The 14,984-nt window shown below is 40.9% G+C and overlaps 3 protein-coding genes across 4 annotated transcripts; all 3 read left to right on the forward strand.

Moving 5' to 3' along the window:
• Positions 1–251: 251 nt before the first annotated feature.
• Positions 252–5,200, forward strand: dpagt1 (dolichyl-phosphate (UDP-N-acetylglucosamine) N-acetylglucosaminephosphotransferase 1 (GlcNAc-1-P transferase)). Its single transcript, XM_035179300.2, has 9 exons — positions 252–898; positions 1,025–1,145; positions 1,228–1,441; positions 1,912–2,058; positions 2,364–2,448; positions 2,578–2,766; positions 2,877–2,964; positions 3,917–4,072; positions 4,158–5,200. The coding sequence occupies exons 1-9, from the start codon at positions 732–734 to the stop codon at positions 4,221–4,223; spliced, it is 1,233 nt and encodes a 410-aa protein (XP_035035191.1). The 5' UTR covers positions 252–731; the 3' UTR covers positions 4,224–5,200.
• Positions 5,201–6,459: 1,259 nt separating this feature from the next.
• LOC118122669 (histone H4 transcription factor) lies at positions 6,460–10,614 on the forward strand. The gene is made up of 9 exons (XM_035179535.2): positions 6,460–6,904; positions 7,529–7,755; positions 8,040–8,151; positions 8,316–8,468; positions 8,578–8,655; positions 9,087–9,207; positions 9,300–9,438; positions 9,536–9,660; positions 9,745–10,614. Exons 1-9 carry the CDS (start codon positions 6,745–6,747, stop codon positions 10,073–10,075), a joined length of 1,446 nt encoding a protein of 481 aa, XP_035035426.1. The 5' UTR covers positions 6,460–6,744; the 3' UTR covers positions 10,076–10,614.
• A 680-nt stretch (positions 10,615–11,294) lies between these two features.
• si:ch211-117m20.4 (sushi, von Willebrand factor type A, EGF and pentraxin domain-containing protein 1) lies at positions 11,295–13,522 on the forward strand. Of its 2 annotated transcripts, none has more exons than XM_035178991.2 (5): positions 11,295–11,590; positions 11,768–11,932; positions 12,026–12,193; positions 12,269–12,469; positions 12,649–13,522. In XM_035178991.2, the coding sequence occupies exons 1-5, from the start codon at positions 11,485–11,487 to the stop codon at positions 12,660–12,662; spliced, it is 654 nt and encodes a 217-aa protein (XP_035034882.2). In that variant the 5' UTR covers positions 11,295–11,484; the 3' UTR covers positions 12,663–13,522. The 2 variants fall into 2 exon arrangements, with proteins under 2 accessions (XP_035034882.2, XP_035034883.2); XM_035178992.2 differs by having other exon boundaries at positions 11,295–11,584.
• Positions 13,523–14,984: the final 1,462 nt, after the last annotated feature.

Consider the following 14,984-nt stretch of genomic DNA (forward strand, 5'->3'; position numbering starts at 1 on the left):
TTGGTATATTAGTTTTTTATTAGTTTTGTTCAATAACATCATCAACTTGTTTCGTTCTAATTTTTATATTTGTAATGTGCCCACCATCGTCTTTATGATATCAGAGAGAAAAAAAAAGAAAAAGAAAGAGTCTTTTGATTTATCTTTTTTTTTTTTTAAATGTCCTGACAGTTCACTTCCGTGTCAACACAGTTTTGACACTGACCGGAAGTAAAAAAGCAAATGATCGTTTACGGGTGAGTTGAACGAGGGCAAAAGTTTGTGTACAGGAGCAATTCCCTTCAAATCTAAAAAAAGTAATTCTTATTGTCTAAAAAACAACACAACTGCATTAATTTACCACCATCAAAGCGTTATCCTAAACACAACACTACCCATCCAACCAGAACCATGAAGCTCTGCCGAAGTTTTGTTTTGAAGAGCTGAACAGGAAGTGTCAGGCTCGTCACACAGGAGGTCTTAACAGAGACGTGGAGTTCAGACAGTTGGAGGCGTGTGGACACAAACCACCATGAACAGCCTGTAATGAAACTTGCTATGGATCTCTACTGGGACCTGTGGACTCTTCTTCCCCTGACAGAGGTGTGTTCTGCTCTGAACATGGCGGTGTGACATGTTGTAGCTCCGTGAAGACTCCAGCCGAAGCTCGTGCATCGATCGTCTGAAAGGGGGGGAAACGTCAGATTTAGCTGGAAACCTAACCTTGATCTGTCGGACCCTGACTCGCCAATATGCCGGGAAACACGGCACCGGTCCCGGTCCAGCCGCTGGTCATCAACTGCTTCATGTCCTTCCTCGGCTGTTTGGCCACATTGAAACTCATCCCTGCTTTCAAAGACCACTTCATCAAAGCCAGGTTGTTCGGAATAGACCTGAACAAAACATCCAAAAAGGAAGTGTGAGTCATTTTACCCTCGGTCCTCTGATGGGTTTTTCTTTCACTTTGTCCTTTTTGTAGTCATTGTGCTCTTTTCCGGCAATAATTCTCGCTTTTGTTTCTCTTCCTGGTCACGTGTGTTTGCAGCCCCGAGTCTCAAGGAGTCATCAGTGGGACAGTCTTCCTCATCATCCTCTTCTGCTTCATCCCAGTGCCTTTCCTCAGCTGCTTTGTGGGAGATCAGTGCATGGGCTTCCCTCACGATGAGGTGGGTCTGCCGATGTCGTGTTTTTCTCACATGTTGACTGTAGTGGCCCCTGCAGCTCTGACCTGTGTTGTGTGCTGGTCAGTTTGTGCAGCTGATTGGTGCCCTGCTGGCCATCTGCTGCATGATCTTCCTGGGCTTCGCCGACGACGTGCTGAACCTGCGCTGGAGACACAAGCTCCTGCTCCCCACCATTGCCTCGCTGCCGCTGCTCATGGTCTATTTCACCAACTTTGGCAACACGGTCATCGTGGTGCCCAAGCCCTTCAGAGCCCTGCTCGGCCTGAACTTGGATCTGGGTGAGTTGTGCGGCAGAACTGTTCTTGTAACCAAGGTAACCACATGTCCGTTTTCCCCATGATCAACTTGTCCAACTCCTCCTGGAGGATCTGAAGATGCTCCCAGTTGATTCTGACAGATTTATCAGTTGGCTGATATTATATGAGCCTTTCACAGCCATACCAGTATCAGCATTTATCCACCGATGTTTCCATAATGCATAAACATGTTTACCTTGTCCATTCAGCCCTCAAATATCTTCATCGTCTGGCTTTAGTTCCCAGGCCAGATCGGATTATATGATGATGTTCTCTGTCTGGCATCTCTTTTGAAATATGAATCTTGAAAGAAAAGAAACCTGCTTTTCTTTTGTACATAGAAACATAAAAACATCAGCTTGACTGTCCATTATGCTGATTAACACACACATTTTGAGGAAACGCATTATACCTGTTATCTAAACAAACAATGTAAATTCTGATCCCTGCAGGTATTCTCTACTACGTCTACATGGGGATGCTCGCAGTATTCTGCACAAATGCCATCAACATCCTGGCCGGCATCAACGGCATCGAGTCAGGTCAAGCCCTGTTCATCTCCGGCTCCATCATCGTTTTCAACCTGCTGGAGCTCAATGGTGTGTGTGGGTGCTTAGTCCCTCCTCATCATCATCACAGATCTCACTCTATACGCTGCAAATCATGTGTTATGGATACGTTCGTTTTCCTTGAAAATCCCTAAAACAAGCGAAAATGCAAAAGTGGGGAGTTATCGTATCACGTCGGATACAGAGTTTATCACCTTTTTAGGAATGAATATGATACTTTATGTTTTAAAAATGTGGATGTTTTTTGCTGTGTAGCTCACCTGATGCACAGATATTCATTGTAACATACTAAGTTTCTAACATTTGGTTTGTGTTCTGGTTTTGTCATTAATCAGGAGATTACCGCGATGACCACGTTTTCTCCCTCTACTTCATGATACCATTCTTCTTCACCACACTAGCACTTTTTTACCACAACTGGTAAGTTAACCCCCCCCCCCGGCTTCACCTCGTACTGTAGGTATCTGCTCTATATTTGAAAGTGCAGTGGGATACATTGGTGTCCTTTTAATGTAAACATTTTCTAACTTGCAACCTATTTTGCCACAGGTACCCCTCATCTGTCTTTGTGGGAGACACTTTCTGCTACTTTGCCGGAATGACTTTTGCTGTAGTTGGCATATTGGGACACTTCAGCAAAACAATGCTGCTGTTCTTCATTCCTCAAGTGGTAAACTTTGTCTACTCCTTGCCTCAGCTTTTCCACATCATCCCCTGTCCCAGACACCGGCTCCCCAGGTAACACACTGCCTGAGGTGTTTTTCTCTTTCATTTATGCTGATTATATTCTCCAATTGTTTTCATTTTTACCCTTTTTGTCTTTTTCCCAATGTTCCTGCAAATAATAGACTGAATCGAGACACAGGCAAGCTGGGGATGAGTTACTCTAAATTCAAAAGAAAGGATCTTTCTAGTTTAGGTCACCTCATATTAAAGGTAAAGCTCTCATTTTTGTGTTATCTTATATACTTTTGTTATGTTTATATATGTTTATTGTTTGATCTGATCAAAGGTAAAAACTGTTTTACTGAGCTGAAACATTTCCCTGCAGGGCTCCAGAGGACTTTTGTTTTGATTATGTATTATTCTATTGATATTTTTAAAAACGTATTAATTTGTTTAATCCGATTTTCCTAGAGTTTTCAAATGACTCATTATGTCTCATCAACAGTCAAATCCAAAGCTATGTAATTTAAAATTATATTTGGCTGCACCCAGATTTTATTGTTGATTTTGATTATTTTGTTAGTTGCTTGATCTAAAAAATGTAAAAAGACACAAGTGAAAGACAAAGATAGTCAAAGATAATTTAATAAGTAATAATGATGTAATAACTTCCCTAAGCCAAAGCTGATCGTCCCAAACCCCAAGACATTCTTATAAGTCTGTAAAAGTGGAAAATCCTCATTGTGGAGGAGTTGGTACCATCAGATGTTTGAAATTTTTTCTAATAATTTACATAAATGATCCTTCAATTGTCAAAATTGTTGCTGATCCTTTTTTTTTTCAGTAAAGACTTGTGAATATTGCAAGAGGGTGACGATACCTTCAATACCTGAAAATAAAATGCAGTAAAACCCAAAACAATATTGCTGGTTGACTAATTAGTCTCACAGACCAGTCTCTGATTAAATGTGAATTCCCTTATTAATTAAACTGATAGTTAGACAGAAAATCCATTTCGTTTCACTTCATAATTTTTACAATTGATTAACTAAAAATGGAGATGTGGAAAGCCAATGAGAGCTCTGACACCAGGTTAACTATTAATAAAGTGCATGTGGTAAGGAGTGGTGTAGGTGGGTAAACATGGGCGTGATGCAGATCAGTGGCAGGCTTCCAACTGGGTTTATTGGGTAATAACAGTAACACGTTTGATCCTCAACAGGTGGCAGAGTTATTGAAGCTGCTCGAGGTGCAAAGAGCTGAGGAGGGAGATGATGACTTTATTGAGTGCAACAACATGACTTTAATAAATCTGGTTCTGAAATTGCTCGGCCCCATCCATGAGAGAACTCTCACAGTCATCATGCTCACGATCCAGGTATACCAGAGCTGCTGTGTCCAAATACACTGGAAGTATATGAATGCTTCCCTTGGTGCTCATCTCTATCTCATTTCTCCTTCAGGTGATAGGCAGCGTAGCGGCTTTTGGGATCCGTTATCATCTGGTGCGTCTCTTCTATGATGTCTAGACGGCTCTGCTGGAAACACGAGCGAGTTCTGTCTGAGAAAATTGTTTTGGAACTATTTAACAGGCATCTGCCTTTTTAATAGGTTCCATGCCTCAGACTCGACCTGCAGGAGGGACTCAAGGTGCAAGGTTCAGAGCTGTGTTTCACTTTGCCAGAACATTTTCACATAAAAGCATAAACGGCATCAACCAACAGCTCTACTGTTTGTCATCCTCCTTTGAATTTCACTGATTACAAGCATGAACATGTGTCTGGAATTGTCTGTAATGTCCTCCCTGAAAGTACATTTTGTGTACTGGGTTTTTTAGAGGACAGAACAGTCCGTGAGGAAGAGTTTTGATCTTCAGGACAGACTCCGAGACGTTTATGGAGCTATAATTGCTCTATGAAGATTTAAATATAAATTAAACATAGTGGTCCATTGCTTGAATGTGCTGTTGAAGAAAAATGGCTTCGGGAAAATGTACCCATTCGCGCTTCGTTTTGCTTGACTATCAATCCATGCAGCAAAGTTAGTGTAGTGGGAAAGTTGGACATCATTTTGAATGTTTGGTTTTTACCTCCGAACAAACGCACACAGAATGGTGATTGTGAAGAAAAGATAAGACTAGAAGTCTGATGACTGTTGCAGGGAATTAGGTGGAGGCAGGTAAACAAAATGGAACAATAGAGAAGATAAATGAGATTATTATCGCTGGGTTGTTGTAAATTACTAAAAATATGGAAGGTGAAGGATGTCCTTACTACAATAATTAGAATTGATTGATTTCTACCTGTTTTTGTTTTATTTGGTACATAACTGTATTTTTTTATGACTGATATGCATTTACCTCCCCACACAAAAAAAGGTTCAGCAAACACCAATGTGAAGTCAACTAGCACTGGACTGTTTTGTTTAGGAATGTAACTACCTGTGAGAATCTGTTTACTGTCGAGATCGAAGGCTCAACTTCAGAAATAAAAACTGAAAAAAGTAATCTGACATCATTATTGGATTTAGTGTTCATGTAACTTGTAATACTGCATTACAAAAATACTATACAACGTATATTTTATTTTTATATTTATATGGACTTATAGTTTAAAATATAGCTGAATAAATGGATAAAATTGATCATTTGAAATATCCTATACATTTGTGTGTATATATATGTGAATATAGCAACCAAATAAGTAACAAGAATTGCAGTGCAGACATGCCAAAGATATGTTTAAGATACACACAGTATTCTGACATGTAACATGACATTAACTAAATGTTTAAATTGATAAAAAATAATTGATATCAGTCAATCAGTTAGGTGTTTTCTAATACTGCAATAAATGATCATATTTTGTGAGTTAAAGCCAAAGTAGAAAAATAAATGTGTAGTGGGAGTACAACGTACCACATTTATGGAAACCCATTTCCATTACTTTGTTAAAAGAATATTATGTGAGAAAATTTCTCAACATAATGACTCAGTAAATATAAAATAAAGACTTAGTATCTCAAAATAATAACTTACTATCTCATAATTTTGACTTTTAAATCTCATAATTTTGACTCACGATCTCTTAAAGGTTCCACGTGTAAGATTTAGGTGAAAGGGATCTATTGGAATTGAATATAAAATAATCTTAGTGATGTTTTCACTAGTGTGTTTCATCTTTTATATTTAAATACTTAATTCTTTCATCAGGAGCAGGTCCTCTTTACTGAAGCCGCCATGTTTTTTTTAAGTATTCCAGACTGGACAAACTTTTAGATACAGACCAACCTTTTGAGTTTTTATGACAACGGAAGGCTACCACTGGTTCTCTTACATGTTTGGAAGGGGAGAGTGAGGTGAGGGGTATTCAGCTGCAACATGCAACTTCACCACTAGATGCCACTAAATTCCACACACTGAACCTTTCATTTATCATAATTTCGTAATAATGATTTTGAATTTTGATTTAGACTTCATCGTCTTTCTTTCACTGGCAGGAATGGGCTTCCATACATACTAATCTGTAAGTAGAAAAATAAATGAGGAGTAAAGTTGTGTAGTTGAGTCAAAGTAAACAGTGGCTTAAACTAAAAAGTACATAAGTGAATTACAACAGATCAAATTAAAGTAATATTCTGTGCAAATTGTTTGAAATGATTATGGAAAAATCTAAAGGGGATTTTGAGGCAGAACCATAGAAAGAAACATAAACGCACCGGGAACTATTAAGCACTTGAGCGTTGTTTCAGGGGGGACTTGTATCTGCACTGCACACAGCCCGCGTAGTGAAAACAAACTGCTGTTTACATGATGTCAGTGCCTTTAGCAGGTTATTGTGTTGAGGCTGATATCCAAGGTAGAATTTGACTTCCTGTGTGTTTCCGTTTGTCGCAGAGCTCCAGGATAGAGCCTGTTAGCTTGTGTTAGCTCGTGTTACAGCTGCTCGGTGTTTTTAAACCTGCTGTTAGCTAAACACAGCCAGGGCTCCGCAGGTGATGCTCACACCTCGGGAAACAACGTCTGTAGCTTCGGCCTGACTCAACGGAGAGATGCCTCCCAACACGCGGATCCAGAAGAAAGCCCTGAAATTCGAGTGCGAGTGGGGCCCGTGTCAGGAGTCCTTCAGTCGGATGGAAAACTTCTGCAAACATGCGGAGGGTCACCTTAGTGCTGGGAACATGGCGGAGGAGGACGAGGAAGAAGCAGAAGGTGAGGAGACGAGTGTTGCCATTTAAATGTAAGAGGTAAACGTAATTGAGGAGGGTAGTCTGGAGGTAGTGGGGCACTGACATGGCTCTGCAACAGATTGAAATGACTGAAGTTGAAAAGTGTTATTGTGTCAAGTATCTTATTGAATAGCTGAAGACCTCACTGGAAGCAGAAAGACCAACAAAACAAGTCTTTGCTGGTGTCTATTAAATATGATTACTAAGTTATACATCCATTTAGTTTTGTCCCCTAAAAGTGGTTGAATCAGTATAAAGAGGACTACAATTCCTACAGTCTTTATTTGACGTGTTTGCTCCTCTCACCCCATCTGGTCCAGGCAGATGACCTCCCAAACTGTCCCAGGTCTGGTGCTGTCAGAGGTTTCTCACTGTTAAAAGGGATTTTTTCCCCACAGTTGCCAAATTTTTGCTCATTGTGGTAACTGTTGTGTTTCTCAATAATATTGTGAGCTCTCGACCCGACTAAGTGCCTTGTATGTTGTACAATTTGGGGCTATAAAAATGAAACGTAATGTCCATCCAGTGCACTCTCTGTGCTGTTAAATGATGCCCCAGAAAAGGTGATTACTATTCCTTATGCATGGTCTCTGCTTTTTGTGCCAAGGGGAAAGAAACTGTCTCTGGAGAGACTGTGGTTTCTGTTCACTGGAGGGTCCTGAGGAGTTGCGGCGGCATCTTTTCTTTCACTGTTACCACACCAAGCTGAAGCAGTTGGGTCAGCAGGTACTCAATGCTCAGCCAGAACTCGGCAGCTGCTCCATCGGCTTCCACAACCGCAACATCATCCCTGAAATCCCAGACAATTTCGTCTGTCTCTGGGAGGAGTGCGAGGTACAGTTGACCACAGTCTACACGTGTGAAACATGCCACACCAGCATAAATGACAACATCTCGGCAGTTGTTCCTCATAGCCCCAGTTAAATTAATATATCCATTTTTTACATCAGTTAAGAGATTTGGTGGAAACTTATTTTAAATGTGATGTAATTATGATCCAGTGACATAAGATAAATCGAAGGATTTCTTCCGTTTCAATAGCTGTGAAATAGACTTTAAACTTAAATGTCTCTCTGCCTATGCATTGATGGATTGTTTTTTTCCCATATCTATCCAAGCAACCACCATATGAAAACCCTGAGTGGTTCTACCGCCATGTGGAGATGCATAGCCTGTGCATAGATATACCAACAGGAGACTGTGAATTCCTAATACGATGTGGATGGAAAGGTACATGGTTCATCTTAAGATTTTATTTAAGATATGTTGATGTATCTGTAAATACTATATTGTAAATTTATGGTGAAAGAGCTTTAAAGGGATGAGTAACTATTCTATCTAATACTAAGCATATGAGATTGTTGAGTACAAGTTCTGCACTTGTCTCTCCTCAGATTGCGAAGCCACTGCGAAGGGTCGTCCTAAGATGAGGGAGCATCTGCGCAGCCACACCCAGGAGAAGGTAGTGGCATGTCCAGGCTGTGGGGGGATGTACGCCAACAACACCAAGTTGTTTGACCACATCATACGACAGAGCGCCATGGAAGGTAAAAAGAAACTGTCAGAATCATGACCGGATGACTAATAACAATATTTTGCAACTTAATAAGTTTTGTAATTTAACATACTTGCTTTTTGGGCTTGTTTGGGCTGTAGGTCAGAGGTTCCAGTGTTCTCACTGTTCCAAACGTTTTGCAACAGAAAGGCTGCTGAGAGACCACATGAGGACCCACGGTTAGTCATTGTCACAACCAATTTTCTCATCTCACTCAAGGAATGAAAAAGAATTTCCCAAAATGTCATGGAGGATGTTCTCAAATAGTATTGACAAATAATCTTTTAGTTTAAAGTAGTAGTTCACTTGATTCAAAGCCTGAGATGAGCAGCTCTATATCAGTATGGAGGTGGACTAAGGACATGATTCCCACTGACCCCACTGAATTTGTCACACCCTTAAACACCAGACTGCACTTTTTACAAGCTTTAGCCAAATAATTCAAAAGCGTGCTCAGTTTATTCTATTAATCATCTTCAGAACCGTGTCTTACATTTGTATATTGATCTCCACCCTTCACGTAAAACCTTGAAACAGTAAACCCTGAGATTCACAACCCCCCCACTGATGATACAACAAATCGCATTTGTCTTTTTCATTGTTTGTACAGTGAGCCACTACAAATGCCCGCTCTGTGACATGACTTGTCCATCACCCTCCTCACTACGCAGCCATATCAAGTTCCGCCACAGTAACGAGAAGCCATACAGCTGTGAATACTGCGAATACAGGTTTCACATCCACTGAAACAGCAGCAGTTTGAATTGATGTTAGATTGTGGACACAGACTTGCATTGAAGTTTTCTTCTTTTTTGATTTTTAGCTGTAAGAATCTGATCGATTTGCGTAAACACCTGGATAGCCACAGCAGCGAGCCGGCCTTTCGCTGCGATGTTCCCGCCTGTGGTTTCACTTGTCGTACCTCCACCACCATGAAGATTCATCACAAAAAAGAGCACGAGGTAAAAGGGGGAATCCTTACATTTTTTAATTGCACTCTTTCGTTCAAGGAAGTTTTATATAATTAATTTTTCTGTGATGTTTCTCCTCCATAATCAGGGGAATTTTATACCTCGCTACAAGTGCCATGTGTGTGGTCAGTGCTTCACCAGGGGCAACAACCTCACAGTCCATCTGCACAAAAAGCACCAATTCAAATGGCCCTCTGGACACCCCAGGTTCAGGTATGTCTTGCAATGATCCGTTTAGTAGCACTGACTTTGAGACGTGTGGAGTATTGAAGCACTGAAGACCTGTTTTTCTGTCAGGTACAAGGAGCACGAAGACGGCTTCATGCGGCTGCAGTTGATTCGCTACGAGAGCGTCGAACTCACAGAGCAGTTAATGAGGGAAAGGCAAACCAGGCAAGGGGAGGAGGATGAGGATGGTGGACACAGTGAAGGCCAGGGGCTGGAGGAAGAATCTGCGGGTGCAGCTCCTGCAGAGTTGCAGGTGGAACTGAGGGGGGTGCTGCTGGAGGAGCAGAGGACTGAGCCGACCGATGGCGCTGAGGAGAGCAGTCAGGAAGAGGGCGTGTTGTACGTTCTCACTGGAGCTTTGTCACAAGAAGAGGAAGACTCTGCCATGCTGACTCTCTAGGATACTGCTCAGTAGCAAAGAATGCAGATGTTTTGACCACCACAGTCCTGAATGCACGTCCTTTACATGGAAGGACATTCTGTCACCAGCTCTGCTGTTTCATGGATGGTGAATGTATGAAACATCTTGTGGACTCTCTGACCCTTTAACGAGGGCTGGTGCAGAGATGTAGCTATGATCAATTAACATGTCTTAATGAAGGGAAACATACTCCAGGGTCCTGACCATAAGCCTATATTAGGTAATAAGCCTTTTTATGTTTTTTGTTTGATAATATTGAACCTGGTTCTTTTTGTATTTCAAATTCATTCATTGTCCTGCAGCATGATCAGATAGTTGAATACTAATGCTACAAGGTCTAGTGGATGGTCAGTCTCCTGTAGATGGGAACGCTGTCCAAAATTCTGAAATGCATCCACCACACATTAATATTCACCATAATGTGTGGAATCCAGCAAAGAAGACCAACCTCATGTGTTTGGAAAGTGTATTTTTTTGAAAATTGCTTTATAACTTAAATAAACTTGTTTCACAAAGGGTTTGAACTTAGCAAATACTTTTTTGTATTAGCATTAAAGTGTTTTTAATATGTTACACAATATTTCTCTGACATCTATCAAGTCATCTCGAGGAATATGCAGTGCCACTGCTGTAGTTGCATTACGGTGCCCTCTGCTGATACAATTGCTCAACTTCAGCTCTATTTTATTGCATAAATTAACTGTTCTAGAATGGACATGTTATCAGTCAATGATCTACAGACTGCGCTCACAGTATGTAAACTGATATTAGTTGAGTCAAAGGCAAAGTGTTGACTTTCTAGTATTGTCAAATTTTTATAGATTTAGTTTTCATGCATGTGATTTGAAATGTTTTTGCCGAAAAAGCTAAGTAAATCTGGATAGACAGTGACAAGGATCACTTTGTGTTCAAACTAATCTACTGAATGAGTTTTTTTGTATTATATATATATATATTTTTGTATTTTTATTCTTTCCACCAAGGTCATGTTATAATTGCTTGGATTTATTGGCAAATATTTAAACTATGAAATTAATGTTTCACACCACACAGTCATCTCATGGGCTTTGTTTGCTTTATCTATCAAGGCTCTGCTGATTAGGTGATTTGAATCATAACAAATCTTTGCCAAAGCCGTGTGTGTCCAGTCACAGCATGATTTACAGGACATGGTGGCAGATTAGTGTAGTGGAGAAGATTAGGCAGCACATACAGCTTAGTTCAAGTGTTAGTTACTGCTCTCTGCTTCCTCATTCTGCAGCTTGGATACTCACTTCCACTAACTTCAAGTCTGTGGACTTCGCAAAGCTGATGATGTACAGTGCTAAGTTTCATGACAGGTCTCAGATCCCTCTGCAGATTTATCACAGGAATTGATTCCATCAGACATGGGCACCATGAGGTTTCACCCTCTGCTGCTGTTTTCCCTGTTTGGATTCTTCCAGGGAGGAATTTCTCAGCTGCCTGAATGGACGGAAGAGGTGGAAGGTAGTGGTAAGACCTGTAATGGTAGTATAATGTTCACCGTACAGCTTTTATGGATCCCTATATAACAACAATCACATTAATAACAAAAGAAAAACCTCAGGAACCAAAACTTGTATTATGTCAATGTTTGTCCCATTCTAATGTATGAAGAAGTTGATTAAACATTTGGTTTTTTTACTGTAGGAGAGACAGAATGGAATCCCCAACCTGACTACATAGATGACATATACTGGTCAGGGTCAGCACCCCTTTGTCTAGGAGGCTGTAAGGCGCTGCACCAGGAGCTGAGGAGAGATCGCTGTGGGGACTCGAGCTGCTGCTGGCTCGGCTACAAGTCCCTGTGCAAAGGTAAAAACTTGGACTACCACACTGTTTGAAATGTCACTGTCTGGTCTGTCAACCTTGTTTTGCTTACTTGCTCATCTTTCCTGTGTGCGCCAGTGAACTGTGGGAAGCCAGCCGTGGATTATAATGGTGTAGTGTACGGTAACGACTGGTGGGTGGGCTCTGCAGTGAGGTACACCTGTCGCCCTGGCTTCATGCTGGTGGGAAACCCTACCAGAATTTGCCAGCCTAATGGCCTGTGGACGCCGAAACCGGCATGCCTCCGTGAGTAAACACTGACAGGAAGGTTGTGTGACCCCCTTTCAGCTCAGCATGTGATTCACTCTGACTGTCTTGTAGGAATGTGTCAGCGAGGCAGCGTTGAAGTAAGTGAGAGGGAACTGAACGCGACCTGCAACTCCACCTGCGCCTACAAGAGCTACTTCGGCCCCCCCAAGCAAGGCTGCAGCCGCATGGACAACTGCAAGAAGAAGGAGAGCGGCTGGAAGCGCTTCTTTGCACAGTGTGTCCCTTGCATTTGTGACTGCGCTTTATCATGTGGTGAGTAGTTTCCTCACTATACCCAAAAAAAGGAACGGACTCGTTGAACTAAAGTTATGTGAACATGTTGCAATGTTATCTCGGTGCAAAAACACTTGAATGTGGTTAATTATTGAACTGCAAACATTAATTTGCTGTCTGTCATTGAGGAATTTCATGCCTGTGTCTCTTCGTTTCAGCATCTGCAGGCTAGAGCATGGAGAAAGCCCAGAGTTGACTGTACGGTGAGACATCAGATGAAGAAGAAATGCACACACACACACTATGATTCTCCATCTTTAATCTCTCTGGCACACCCAATTTCTCCTTGAGAGTTTACAATATGACAAGAAGATGGCAGTCAGTCAGTAAGTGGTGAATTATGAGCAACTCAGAGCTGCTGATCTTATCTGTGTGATGTAGGGTGGCGAGAAAAGAAAAGTGAGGGGAATTAATGTTCAAACATTGAACAGTCCTGTCAGACTTGGGTCAAACAATTGTTTGATATTCTTAAAATCATTTTTTTATAAGTACCTTAAGTGCCAGGTTGTGAGGTCTGTTATTATTTTAAGGTCATTTTGGGCAAATTATCAGGCTTTGGGGGTTTAGACAGCACTCAGACAGAATTATCATTTTATATTCATCTTTTATGTCACAAATTTAACCTCTCGGGTGTATTGAATATACTTTATTTAACGTGTGTCTGTAAAAACATGCTTGGAAGGTAGAACTAAAGGAGAGAGGGGAGTGAAATCACAGAGATTAGTGTCTCTGCATCATTTACCTCCTCTCAGTCCATCTGTCCTGGACGGAGCTGAAACCTTAATCTTGTTACAAAGGGAGGAGCTGTGGTCAGAGATAACACAAGTGCTGTAGAACTTATAAGCTACGTGCTAACTATTTCTACTGACAGGAAGAATGCTATATGTTTTGATATTCAAATTATTTATAAGTGGAAAAATGGCACATAAAAACTTTGTTGTAAAGTCAAATTGTTATTTTTATATAGATTGATGGTGTAAATGTGAAATGATGTCTGGAGAATTTTAAAGGAATAAAATGAACAAAAACTAACGCATGACTATTTGAACTCAACCCACAATGACATATTTTATATGAAGATATGAAGCGTCCACACACTTCACAACCAGTTCATTTTATTTTATTTTCATGCTCAGAAACTTTTGTTAGTTCTTATTTATTTTTGCATCCGGCTTTTCCATAGACTTGTGCTTACATTGCTGATACCAGTTTCGTCCCCAAACAGACAGTTAACAGACGATAAAACATTCTGCTACTTATAACTGTTAGTATAACAATCACATAATACCTCTCACCTCCCAGTGTTATTTATGCCTTTTTTTCTGAAGTAATTATGGTGGAATGTGCCATTTCTGGCCTGTTGCCTTTCTTAATATTTCTATCCTAATATATGATTATAGTACAGTTTTATATGTGGTTTTCTGTGGCTACTCTGGCTTCCTTCCACAGTCCAAAGACATGCAGAGACAATGGAGACTCTAAATGATCCATATGTGTGAATGGTTGTTTGTCTCTGTTGCTCTGGCAACCTGTCCAGGGTGTACCCCGCCTCTTACCTAATGTCAGCTGGGATTGACTCCTCGATAAACGGGAGAGATAATGGATGAATGGATTATTATATATTTGTAGTATAATTATAAAATATCTTAAATAAGCCTCTGTCACTCTTTGATTATTTGTTAAGATGTTTGATTCTTTGCAAACCGGTTTGATAGATGACATTACTCCTGAAAGCCAGCAGATGTTGCTATTTTGTTTATTCTCACAAACAGCAGTCATCAGCATCAACAATAACACACGATGCAGAGACGGTCATATATGCAAAAATTTAAAATAAAACAAATCTTGATCATCGACGTCTGACTCCACAGCCCTTCTGCTAAACGTGTTGAGGCCACACGCCGAACCTGAGGATGATGTGTTCATTGGCTTTGGGTTTGTAGCAGCCAATTCCTGCGATTAATAAAAAGACAAAAGTGTGGATCAGGTATATTTATGATTTAAGATTTAGTGCTGCTCAGTCGCTGCAGCGCTCTTGGAGTAAAAACAAGATAATGAGGGACTATTCATCCAGCAATTTTCTCAGAAATAATCAAAGAGGCGCTCATTATATTACAAAACAACAGACTGTAATTATGGACGGGCAGAAATAGAAAACATTCATTGTCACATCAATGCAGTTTTTTGAATAGTCGCACTGAAGAACATCCTGAGGCAGTAAGTGAAAGGACAACCAATTCTCCTGCTTCATTACAGCTCATTAAGTCCTCCACAGATACGTTGTGCTGAGACTCTGGGGAGGATGTACTCACCCACATCCAGTCTGCTGTACTCTCCTGAGCTCCCTGACAGGATCTCCCAGTACGTCTGCTCGCGCTCGCTGCCAGCCACTCCGTTCACGCTCTCCAGCATCAGTCCAAAGTCTGGGTCCTCCTTCACTGTGAACCTGAGAGACACAAACGGAGAGTCGTGTGGACATGTGGAGTTTCTTTGA

Source organism: Hippoglossus stenolepis, chromosome 15 (genome assembly GCF_022539355.2).
Source record: "Hippoglossus stenolepis isolate QCI-W04-F060 chromosome 15, HSTE1.2, whole genome shotgun sequence".
NCBI lineage: Eukaryota > Metazoa > Chordata > Actinopteri > Pleuronectiformes > Pleuronectidae > Hippoglossus > Hippoglossus stenolepis.

Coding starts and splice junctions, on each gene's coding strand:
- dpagt1 (XM_035179300.2), top strand. CDS start 732: ATGCCGGGAAACACGGCACCGGTCCCGGTCCAGCCGCTGGTCATCAAC. Junction 2,059..2,363: donor CAACCTGCTGGAGCTCAATG/GTGTGTGTGGGT, acceptor GTCATTAATCAG/GAGATTACCGCGATGACCAC. Junction 2,965..3,916: donor TAGGTCACCTCATATTAAAG/GTAAAGCTCTCA, acceptor GATCCTCAACAG/GTGGCAGAGTTATTGAAGCT.
- LOC118122669 (XM_035179535.2), top strand. CDS start 6,745: ATGCCTCCCAACACGCGGATCCAGAAGAAAGCCCTGAAATTCGAGTGC. Junction 8,469..8,577: donor ACGACAGAGCGCCATGGAAG/GTAAAAAGAAAC, acceptor TTTGGGCTGTAG/GTCAGAGGTTCCAGTGTTCT. Junction 8,656..9,086: donor AGACCACATGAGGACCCACG/GTTAGTCATTGT, acceptor TTGTTTGTACAG/TGAGCCACTACAAATGCCCG.
- si:ch211-117m20.4 (XM_035178991.2), top strand. CDS start 11,485: ATGGGCACCATGAGGTTTCACCCTCTGCTGCTGTTTTCCCTGTTTGGA. Junction 11,591..11,767: donor GGAAGAGGTGGAAGGTAGTG/GTAAGACCTGTA, acceptor TTTTTACTGTAG/GAGAGACAGAATGGAATCCC. Junction 11,933..12,025: donor CTACAAGTCCCTGTGCAAAG/GTAAAAACTTGG, acceptor TGTGTGCGCCAG/TGAACTGTGGGAAGCCAGCC.